This window comes from Chiroxiphia lanceolata, chromosome 9, assembly GCF_009829145.1.
Source record: "Chiroxiphia lanceolata isolate bChiLan1 chromosome 9, bChiLan1.pri, whole genome shotgun sequence".
Taxonomy (NCBI): domain Eukaryota; kingdom Metazoa; phylum Chordata; class Aves; order Passeriformes; family Pipridae; genus Chiroxiphia; species Chiroxiphia lanceolata.
In genome coordinates, this window is record NC_045645.1 from 365471 (window position 1) to 377834 (window position 12364).

The 12364-nt window shown below is 36.5% G+C and overlaps 1 protein-coding gene across 9 annotated transcripts in view; it reads left to right on the plus strand.

Moving 5' to 3' along the window:
• Positions 1 to 11693, plus strand: part of TTLL7 (tubulin tyrosine ligase like 7) — a 62320-nt gene extending 50627 nt beyond the window's left edge. For 6 of the 9 annotated variants that reach the window (XM_032696132.1, XM_032696134.1, XM_032696131.1 and 3 more), the window contains 3 exons: positions 2496 to 2656; positions 6208 to 6381; positions 9770 to 11693. In XM_032696132.1, coding sequence (XP_032552023.1) covers positions 2496 to 2656; positions 6208 to 6381; positions 9770 to 9890 — 456 coding nt within the window. In that variant the 3' untranslated portion in view covers positions 9891 to 11693. Of the gene's footprint in view, positions 1 to 2495; positions 2657 to 6207; positions 6382 to 6703; positions 6823 to 9769 lie in introns of all 9 variants that reach the window. The other 3 variants (XR_004358488.1, XR_004358487.1, XM_032696137.1) reach the window with 3 other exon arrangements.
• The last annotated feature ends 671 nt before the right edge of the window (positions 11694 to 12364 follow it).

The following is a 12364-nucleotide window of genomic DNA, read 5'->3' on the forward strand; positions in this document are numbered from 1 at the left end:
GTCAATGCATGCTAAAAAGAAATTTAACCTCTAAGACTTTTAAGAAAAAGAGACTTCTGGGGGGGGGGGAGTTATGACTGCTTCATGTTATATTACTTTACATAATTTCTTTAGAAGTGTTTTGATGCTTACCAGAGGGTTTTGAATATGCTCTTTCATAACATCTTGTTCCGTTACACCTAGATAATTGCTTTTGTTAAAGTAAATGTTGTAAATTAAAGTAAACAGAAAGATGAAGGCAAGCTAGGGAAATTAACTTAGAAAAGGGAAGATGTAGGTTTTGTGATTTCCAGCCCTTGTGCAATGCCTTGTCTCTTTTCCTAAATGGATGATTGAGGCCATGTTTGTAAATTAAGGACAATTAACTGGTACATTTCCTGCTCTGGCATATTGACAAAGAAAAGTAATTTTTTTTCCCAGAGTACCTGGCAGTCTGTGGCTTGCTCTAAGATACCCAGTTCTTAGTTTTCTTCAACTCCAGGTGCTAAAGTAAAAGAAAAAGCTCTACATTGGCATCACTGCTCTTAGCTCATGTCTATTGGACTAGCGAGAGAGGCTATACAGGGTGGAATTGTTCTGTTCCACCCAGGCAGGTAAATTACCACTAGGAGTGCAACATTGCAAAGAAATGTATGGTTGATCCTTACGTAATTTAGGGACTTAGTTAGTTCAAATGGGTGGATACAACCACAGATACCTGCCATTTGTGTGGGAAAGCCTCAGACAGGTGAGACACAAGGAAAGGTGCTTGAGAAGCATGAAGACAACAGGCTAATGCTGCTAAGGAAGTGTCTGAAAGTCTGGACCCATTCCTCAGGCATGGGGCAATCCAAAACCTGGATTTAGCTCCTGCTGTCACAAAAAAAGATAAGCATCCTTAGGTTATAATTTCTTCCTCTTTCCATCTCATTCTTTGGGAGGAGACGACTGTGGGTGTGAATTTTAGTGGGCTAGACACCTGCATGCATAAAGATTCCCAACAGAGATGACAGTATTGTATTTGCATTGGATTTTTATGTGCATGGATTAAGTGCAAGACCTATGCATGCAAACTAATTCTAGGCCTTCAAAAAGAGCTTAAGTAACATGGAAACCCCATATTTCATCAAGGCTGACATTATTAGGTATCTATAGATTTTCTGCCCATTAAGCACTGCTACACAGCTTCCTTGTACTATTGCAAGCATTTTATTTATGCTTTGTTTCCTTCATGGTGTCCTATCAGGCTATTTATAAACAAGTTTGTTATGCAGAACCAAAAAATTGCAATTCTACACCATGCTTCCATACTTTACTGTTCCACTAAATCTCTTTCACCTTTTGAGAGACCATGTGAATCAGTTTGTCATCCATAACTGAAAGTTTCCTGGGAAAGCATTGTACTTTCTCATTTACAAAATCCTATGTCAAATCAATAAATACCTCCATCTGTTTACCACTCACTCGAGTCTGACTGGCTTTTGGAAGATGCTGTCAGGCAAAAGAGGCAGAGAGGCTGTTTCCTTTAGAGGAAATTATGTTGATTTAACTGACTTTTGGTTACATGCACTGTAGGCTTTTTTGTAGGACAGGTCTGACACTGTTCCGAGTGCCAGTGTCAGGCCTAAACGCTGCTTTGGGCACAAAACCATTTAGGTGCTGTCAGTAAGTCTGGGAATAGTCAGAATCCACGACACTCTGGAACCTGTTTTTCTCCGGGGGTTGTGAAGGGAGCATAGGGGCCCGACTTCAGAGAACATCCAGATATTTCAAACAGGCGAGTCCCAGCTCCCTCCCACGCCCCAGTTCAGTTCCGTGGGATGTGCAGAGATGTGTCCAAAGGAGTGCTGAGCTGGGGGTGCAGCTGCCTTGGTGCCTGTGCTGTACAGAATGCAGCTCAGCTCTTCTCCCACATCTGCATGTACTTACATTTAAAGGTAGTCTGTGTAGAATAAATCCATGACATTTCTATAAATGTGGCTGTTTTAAATATCTTGCTGATCATTTTCTCACTTATTGATTTTACTGCACTATCTCCTGCCAACTAAACTAATATGGTTTGATCCAGAGTAACACTGAGCAGTTTGTAGCTCTTCAGGCCATTTTAGTTCTTTGTAAAATAGAGGATATTTTAAAAGGGGGTGAGAAAAGAAGATATATAATATTTGGGTTGTTAGTTAAGTTGCTTCTAGTCTGTAATTGTGTCCATTTTGTTTCTTTTTAAACTCTTTTTGTCATTTAAATTAACTAGTATTGAACGGACTGAAAAAAATAGAAATTAACTTTTCTGTAATAAAAATAAAATATTTTGATTTGGCTTTGCAAAATGTTATTGACAGAAAAAGCATATAATAAAAGTTTGCTGATGAATGCACAGAAATGAAACCCAGACATCTGTGGGAATTTGTAGCTCTGCAGTCATCTGTGTGTGTGTGTGTGCAGTCAGTCAGCCATCAGCTGGTTTTCGGTTTTGCAATATGCCTTTGCTTTAATTTACTTGGAATACTCTTTCCTAGGTTTTGGATATAGTCAGGACAGGTGTTCGTGCAGTTCTGCAGCACGTGTGGAAAGCTCCAGACGTGGAAAGTTTGCATCTCTACCGTCTGTTTAACCGCGTGTTTAATCGCTTGCTTTGGAGCCGTGGTCAAGGCCTATGGAACTGTTTCTGTAATTCAGGGTAAGCCTATTTTTCTTTTCTTAGCCTTCTTCATAACTTCAACATTACAGTCGATGCTGGCATACTTTTTTGCTGATTTTTATTCAAGAGAATACTGTAATACAGTGAACTTGTTTTAACAGCATCTAAAGATATAGTGTAATTAAATCTAATAATCTAGGCCAACCTTTTCACAAGTGGAATCCAGTATTTAGTTATGTATTTACAAATATAATAATCTAGGGAAAATAATCTAATTTTCAAAATATCTGAGCCTTAAGTCAACTCTTCCATGGGATGGTGCATGATTTTCAGGCCAGACCACTGTGTCCAACATGGACTTGCCATCAACAGAAATCATTGTCACATCTGTTTGAGCTCCAGACTCAGAAGAGTTCAGTCACAAGTGCATCTGACACCTCATGCCAAATGCAATGTCACTTCTGTGATTTACAAATAATGAGTTCAAATTTCTGTGCTTTATTACATTTACTGTTTCCCATACTGGTGGAAGCCCAAGTATATGCAGAATATGAAATGTTCTCCCTGAGGTAAGAGTCTTTGAGCCAGCAGAAGAGCTCAAGGGAGACTTGGATTTTTTGTTCATGCAGAACAAGACTCAGCTGACTCCAAGGTGGAGCTATTCTTTGGCAAAGATCCAGTTCCTTGTAGAAGGAGTTGCTATGTAAAAGATTAAAAAAAAAAAAGTAAAAGTAATATACAAATATCCAGCATGGGTAGAGATCACTCTGCATGTAATACACTCAGTACCTAATTCGTGGAAGGAAACAAAGAGGCTGTTTGTACCTTCCCAGTCTGTTGTTTATTCAGTTGAAGCACCTTCTGGCCGTGGAAGGCAGAGCTGAGAACTCCTGACAGCACCTCTGCAGCACAGAGGCCAATTCTCATCACTGCCCTAATGTACCATCTCAAAGAACAGACTGGGATAAACACAGGGCATGTGCAGAATTTGGGAAAACGTGTTGGGAAGGGGTATTAATGTGCTGATTCAGAAACAGCATGACTATATGAAAATATATTAAGCAATGCAGTATGTTAACTATTCATAAGATATATGTCTTGGGAGAAGACAGGAGCTAATAGCCTTAAGGTTTCCTCTTGATCATTAGATCTCTGCTTGGTATGTGCTATTTTGGTAAAAAGAATGAAAAATGAAAATCTCAGGAGAAAAAAAAGGGATGTAGATGGTTTCATAAAGCTACATTTGTTTTACTGTATAATAAACAATTAAAACTAATAAGACAAATTGTTGACTTCAGATGGTTAGAAAAAGACTAACACATAATTGACCATATTGAACATAATTGACCATATTGCACAATCAAGTGTACTAGTCTTTATTTGGTCTGGTGAGGACTCCATGATTTCTTACTAATATATGGAAACTAAAGTTATAGCACAACAAATTAAGCTTACTTAGGAAACAGTACTCTGATCCCTGTTGACTGCAGTATAATGGAGAATAAACTGAATCTGTGTAGCATATGGAGGAGGTTGCACAGGCACATTTCTATGAAAGCCCATTAAAAGTCACATTTATGTGTCCAAATGTCAGCCTTTGTTATCAGGGTAACAGGACAGCACTGTGTTTGTAGTCAGCCATAGTTACAGCAGGCCACATATTATTTTTCACTGACAAAATTCCTCTTAACTGTAGGAAAGGAATCACAGACCTTAAAATCCAGAAGTTAAGGAATTTATCAGGAGAGTTTCTTCTACAGGACTTCTGAGGTTTATGGATTAAATTATAATATAATTATGTGTAGCACTGTGAATCTGTTGAATGAATGTAATACTTAGAACTTCATCTTAGTACTTTCTACCAACCATCACATGACTTCATGAGGAAAGAATGAAGACAATGGATTAATTTCCAGATAAAAATACATGTGGAAAGTTCCCTTGAACTTGAATTGAGAAAAATGTATTAAAGAAAATAGTAGCTGTTCAAGTAGTACTGTGACGCAATGATCTTAGGGGTCATTTCCAACCTAAATGATTCTCTGATTATTCAGTTTGTGAAATTAAACAGTTTTTATCTGTTATATATGTATTATAGATTAATATATTTGTAACAAACAATACTTCTTAATTAATTGTATGAATAAAAATTAAGGAGAAATGCTTGCATCACTTGAAAATTATGTTTGCAATGAAAATTCTGTAGGACTGAACAGTTTCAGCTGGAAGGTGACATCTGGAGGAGCCAGGCTGACAAATGGCTTAGCTATACATACAGCTTATCTTTTAGTCATTAATGGTCAAATGCCAACCTAATCATAGGATCACAGAATGTTAAGGGGTTGGAATGGACCCTATAGGTCACCCTGCCATGGGCAGGGATGCTCCCACTAGACCAGGTTGCTCAAGGCCTTATCCAACACTGCCAGGGTTGGGGCATCCACAGTGTCCCTGGGCAACTTGTGCCAGTGTCTCCCCACCCTCACAGTGAAACACAAGCTCGTTTAAAAAATCTAACTAGGCAGCAGTAAGCTTGCTGGTTCTTTGGCGTTGCTTTGAGGACAAACTGTCTATACCAGCATTGTTACTGCTGATCTCCATGGACAAGGTTCAGTCATCTTAGATGCTATGTTGAGGCCAGATGCAGTAAATTTGCCTCACTCTGTGAAGTGCTTCTTTCATACACAAACAAAAAACCTCAAGCTTACAAACTATCTGTGCTGCTGGATAATAATTTGACCAAAAAAAAAGTCTTTACAGGGACCATGTTGCCTTTTAAAACAGATGGAATGACCTGTAATTTGGTCAGAATTTTGCACAAACAGGAGTGTTGAGGTGTATGCAAAAAACCATTGTAGTCTTCTGTGCTAAAACATACCTGCTTTATGTTAGTGTGGTAGGGTTTGGTGGGTTCCTTTTCAAAGAGAAATGTCTTTTTAAGAAAACAAAAGGAATGTTTCTACAGATGTGTTTTTCAAGTTGCACTTAATTGTAGCAGACCAACCCCATATGACCAGATGAAATAATAAGTAGTATTTAAATGAGAAAACCAAGAGACTCTCCTCATATGATTTTTTTTGATAAGGAAGCAGAGCACGTACTAATCTCCTGTAAATGAATTTCGTGTTTGTTTCTTAGTGTCACGCCCTTAAAAAAAAAGAGTATTATTATGCTGTGAAGACATTTAGAAATAATTTGTTACTTTTATTAACTCCTTTAATATCACATTTGCATTCAGGTGGTAACCTGTTAAAAATAATAAGTGGTTTTTGTTATTCCTGTTGTAAGACACATAGACAATTATGTGACAGTAAATGTTTATCTGCTAAACATAAGTAATGGCTCTATAAACACTTAAGGGAACAAACCAAGTGAAAAATGGCAGTGGACATTTCCCATACGAAGATTAACTTCTTAATTTGTGTTTTGGACTCAGCATTTGCCAGTATTTGTGTTAAACTGTACAGACCTTTCCTGTACGCAGGCAAGGTCATGCTTTTCTCTTGTTCCTCTGCTGTTAAATCTGATATAAAGCTCTTAGATTGCAATTTGTGACAGAAAACATGAGTTTGTGTCTTTCTCCATAACAGGAGCTCTTGGGAAACCATGTTCAGTAAAAGCACAGAGGTAGTGACTCCTGAGCAACTGCAGTGTTGCCAACGAATAGTACAGCTTTGTAAACGCTGCCTGCTGGTAGTTTACAAATACTCATCAGATTCCAGAGGATCCCCAACTGGGATTAGGCACCACTGGGATGATACAAGGTATAAATTTGAATACTGTAAGTGTAATGGATAGTATTGGAACAGGTTTCAGTCTGTGTTGCTACCACTCCACTTTTCTATAAGCCTGGTTCGCTCTGTATTTAAGGAAAAAAAAGCAAACTCCCCAACATTTCCCTTGCTCCTGGGTTTCAGTCATTCCAATCTCACCAGCCCACTTATGAAGTGCCACCAAAGGAAGACTTGACACACAGATCTTGTGTGAAAGTGCACTTTTTAAACTCTTGATTGCCCACTGCCTAATTAGCTGCAGCAAAGGCTTTCCATAAAGTGAACTGAAAATTTCCTTTCTTCCCCTTCTCAGATCCCTCAAAGTCACTGTTTCCAGATTTGCATTCCTAGAGGTATCCTAACATGTCAGACACTTGTGGCTCCACATTCGCAGTGGGATGCTTTAGGGGCACAGCTCCAGCCCAGGGTCAGGTAAGTGCCAGCTCATTTACTGTATTGCACAGGTTTGCAAAGTTCATTTCCAAAACCTATAGGCTGAAAGTTTTATTATTTCATCTTACAGAGCATAAATATATTTTCAAACCTTGCAAAACAGCATCATATAGTAAAAGAATTATTTGGCACTTACCCGATTCTCCAGTGGCTGGTTTAGTTCTCCAACTGGATACAACAGGGATTATAATATTGTCAGTACAGGGATTACTGGAAATGCTCCAACTGTGGAAGTCAATGATTTGGGATTAAACAGTCATAGGTGGAGAATTAAATATCAGTTTCAAATTACTTAGGTTCCAAATTCTATCCATAATGGCAATTTTAATTATTGTGTATATAAACTTACAAATGTTTTGTTTATATAAAATATCTTATATATATTATTTCATAGAAGGGCTTTATGAGTTAAACATTATGTGAAAAGCAAACTTTTGATATATTATCCGTTAAACTTATTTTATGACTTAATTGCTTACTTGATATAGCTCAGATTAGTTACTTGATACACTGAACCCATTTGTTATTGACATGTGGATCTTAAGACACTCTAACTTAATGTAAAACCAATCAGAAACTGAATTTGTTTGGTCACAGCAATAGTAGAAGTATGTTAGCCACAAACCAAATCATATTCAATATTACCATCTACTCAGCTAGAGCAGGAGTATGGTAAAGTCATTTGGATTAGCTAAGACTAGAAAATCTTCAACCCTGAAGTTTTTATTGCTTTTACTGTTAATGCTGCAGAAAATTTTACATCATGACCAACCACAAACTATTCAAACTGCTCAGATTAATGTGCTGCAGCTAACAGGCTTGCATTTGGAAAGCAATGAAAGGAGTGGTCCAAGAGAACTCTCATCTCCAGTTTCTGTGTTCCTTTGGATGCTTGAAGGGAATTTATTCATAAATTTCACAGGGTAGAGGGATTTAAGCCCTTTTTATATGAAGTATCAGTAATGGAGTGTCATGACAACTCTGATGGATCGAAGTTACAGTTTTTATATGTCTCCACAAATGTTTCATCTCTAGCTGAGTACAACAATATGCTATGTTACTGATATTCTGAATTTGTGAAATGAAGGATACATATGGAAATAAACGCTTTTACCTGTTATGGTCCACAATTGTAAGGTAATGAAATATTTTTCTAGAAATGGGAAAACCACAGTACTATTTCACTTAAGTTTCTGTTTTTAATGAATCTGCACTATTAATAATAGTTTTCTTGACTCGCCATAAAATTGTATGGTGCAAGAAAAGATCAGAGTATAATTCAATAAATGTATGAGAAGTCAATTTTTTCAAGACTTTATAAAATTTAATTTGAAGAACTTTGTTTTTTCTGAGCGCTAACCAATTTTTTATTTTGCTTGTGATTAAGAAACAAAGTATGTGAAACTAAAGCTTTCAAATATTACACATAGGTACCTCTTTAGCTGAGAAAATTTATTTGTATAGGGAAAGAGAAAAAGATAATGAAAACTGAGAACAAATTAAATTTATTCTGAATCCTATCTCTTAACTGTAAATCCACTGTATATCATGAAGAATACAATGCTCCTGAATAAGAGCATTGAAATGTTTATTAATGACACTTTTTTCATCAAAAAATTAAAAGTGTAAATAAAACAATGGAAGAGCTCAAAAAATATGCCAAAATCTCTTAAAAAATTAGCTAAAATCAAGCTGTATAAAAAGTCAGACTTTAATATTTATATAAATTCACCTGTGTTGTAAAATTAAAAAAAAGCCCAGAACATCTACTGCTAGGTCCTTACATGTTGGTAAGTGATCTTATCTATCACATGGCAAGTAACCCTGGGAAGTATCAGAGTTTTTTACTGTATCATCAGGCTAAGGCAGGACTCGGGCTGGTGACATAGTGAACTGTCAAGCTCAACATCAACCCATTCCAAATCTGACTTTTTTTTTTTTTTGCAAATTGTTTAAAAATATATTGGTGATAATATTTTATAATAAAACTTTTTCTCAAGCTTCAGCAAACCTCCTGTGTACGTTTGCTCTGTACAGTCTCCTGCTGACACTGTGGTGCTGTTTCTGTCCATGTGATCAGTCTTTTAACTTATTCATCATTAGCCCATATGATTCACTAGAACTGTACAACAATTTTTAAGCAATGATTTATACAATTTGTTGTGTTAATCCTTCCTAACGTTGACATAATTGAATGTGAAATTCTAATTACTATGGATGTTATTTTTGCACACTTAACTGTGCTCATTTAATGATTTCTACAATTAGGTAATTATACCATGAAAATATTTAAGAATTAATGTTAGGCATACGATGAACTATTGTTTGTAGTATTATATGAAATACAAGCTATACAGTTGCCTGAATTTAAAAGATAAATAGTCACTGACGTGAATTACGAGGTGTAGCATCATTTCTTCCTTTACAAGAGTGGTGATGATAACATGTCTATTTTTAGAGAATTAGAGCTGGAAACCAAAGCTGAAAATCTTTTTTCTTCTCTAATAATTTTTTTTTTCAACTTAACTTTTTATAAGCTGTTTAATGCCACTTGCAGTTTTTGCCTAGTCTAAATTAAATAAATAGCACTATAATAACAAAGACTATTGGTCGAAGTATAAATTTTTGGTAGTAGTGTTACACAGGGTTTCATTGTTTATTTGTTAGATGGCTTGAAACGTAAAGGTCTAGAAAGCTGTTTGGTCCTCATACAACATTTTGAAATTTTGCAAAGAGTTTCTCAGAGTTTAGATTCCTTTTCTGAGTTAGCTTGTGCCTACTGCCCTCCGTGTTTTATAAACAGCATTTACTGTACCCAGTTTCTTGCATACAACAATTATAAGGTATGGTGCATAAACAGTAATTCTTTTGCTCTTGAATGTTGCTTTGTCTGTAAACTCTGCTATATTTTTCATATCCTTTCTAGGTATTTATTGCCAGGACCTTCACTGTTCATCCTGAAATCATCCTCATCCAAACTTAGCTGCAGTTCATCTGGAATGCCTCGCCCTAACATTTTGTTCACACACAGATACAGTCACTTGTGAAGTTAAAGGAAAGTTGCTGTTTGTAAATAATAGCACCAATATTTTTTTTTTTTCAGTTTAAAATTTGTGATGAAGCTAAATATAAACACGGTTATATATTTCCTACCATCATATTATAATAAAATTTAGCTTAAAACCTACTGTAAAAGGATAGCTTTTCTGGGAACATAATAAATCTTGTTGTTTACATACACATGTGAATGTGTAGATCTTGCTAGGTTTATAAGTAATTCCTTCCTACTAGAAATGTTATTTTTGCTGCAGAATATATAAAATGGAATTGATCTTGAAGATTCTATTACAGTATTACATTATTTTGTAAGTATAATACTTTGACATGAAAATTATTTATTGTAAACTATATTATTTATTGTCTCAAGTGTAATTGATCCTTTAACAAGGCAGATAATTAAAAACCTCTAGTAGAACAGTAAAACTGTAACAGGCATTGAAAATAATATGATCAGTTCTTGGACATGTTTAAAATAAAAGCCAAAACTCTGTAAGCCAAACCTAAAGCAGACATATTTTTATTTCTCCTCTGAAATGACAAGATCTATTTAATGCTGCTATTTTTCTTAAAGGACATGATATAGTATGTTTTAGCCAAAGCAAAGGCATCTAGTAGACAAACAGTAAAATATCAGTTAAGCATTGCCTTTCTAACTGCATTATTGTGATAAAATGGAAGCCAATGTTTGTTTCCAGATTTTTGGTCACATTACCCATACCCTGTGCCTTTAGGTTTCCTTTGGGAGCAGGAAGTCATCTCCAGCTGCCCAAGCATGCATAGTGCACAGTTCTTCTGTTTTACTGCACAAGTGGTAAGGCAGACATTTTAGGAATTACTGCAGCTGTAATGTATTGTTTCAAACTTAACCTAATTGGTTTGTTGTAGTTTTTAGCATGCAATCCAGTACCTACTGTGGAATGTATCCTTGCAGTGGACAGTATTTTCTAGATTGCTGACATGGTTACATGTTGGAAATGTAGTTCATTTGAAAGCTCTCACTCAGATCCAGCTTCCTGGGGCTGGCTGAAGGGCACAAAAATAAAACAAGCCAGAGCAGGAACTTAGCATTAACAAGATTTGTAGCCTGAAAACATCATTCAGGTTTTGCTACATACAGCCATTCATCCCACTCAGCATTGTGTCATGTGAGCCTTATTCATTATAGAAATAATTATTAAACAAATCAGTTAATCTAGATTTAAAAATTAATTAAGTTTTTTAACTGAGTAAAGAACAGAGTAGTTATTATTTACCAAAGACTTGTGTACTTATCAATCATTTAACCCTGACATGTGTTTGTAAATTATTGATGTATTTCAGGTATACTTAAAAAAATTATTTGGGGGCTACTTATCCTCAGGAGAAAGTATGTTAATAGTTTTTGATATCCACCAATTTAAGACAAATTTAAGAGACTTAAGAAATTTGAGATTGAAGTTGTATGGAAATGTGTTGGGTTTGTTTTTGGTTTTGTTTGGTTTTTTTTACTTTAGTCATAGGATATATAAAGCTGGGAATTTGGATGAGATTTTTGATGCCTGTCTGTAGTGCCTCAGCTCTACAACTGCAGAAGACTATTTGTAAACAATTAAAAAACTCTCTTGGGATTAGCCAGATAAAAGGAGTCTTTTTGTCTGGTGAAGTCTTTTTAATTTTTGTGGTAATATTAGTTCAGTAATATAACATGTTTGCATTAATTGTATATCTCTTTTGGTCCATACAGTGACTATTAAAGCCTACCCTGGTTATCTGTAAGACCTAATAAAAGCTGTAAATTTTCTCTCCTTGGAGAAGGCTTCCATTGTATTCTACTTTTGGCCATAAGGATAATATCAGCTTCCAACCTAGCTTGCCAGACTCAAACAGAGCTTAGGTAGGAGGTTCATATGTCTTTTTATTTTTCCCCCTTTTTCCTTTTTATTTTTTAAATTTCATTATGATTTCTATTCTCAAATGCCAATGCTGGGCCAAGTCAGTCTGTACAGAACACTCTGCCAAAAGAAAGAGGGCTACTAACCATACCTATGCAGTATGGCCAGGCTTGGGAAAAAAAATACATTTAGCATGTACAAAAGTGGAACAGACAGTGGTTTATGTCTGACATTACTTAATATATTTGTATTTCTGATAACCTTTCCTGAAGTGGTCCTGTGTTCCTACTAATGCGTGAACCGATACCTTCAATAAACGTCGTGCTCCCTTTGCTGCCCCTCAGAGCCAGCGCCTGTGGGCTGCGGGGCACTCGGGGCTGCCCCTGGAGCCCAACCCCGGGCGGTGCCACAGCTGGGAGCATTTCCCCTTTTCTGTGCGGAACAGCAGCATTCCCTCTGGGATCAGAGCGCTGCTCCTGGGAAATATTAACTGGGTCTGGCCCGAACCTCCTGCAAGGGCTGCTGTGGTGGCACCTTCAGCCCGGTGCCCGCAGGTGTGCCCCGCTCACCTGGGCCCACCTTCAGCCCGG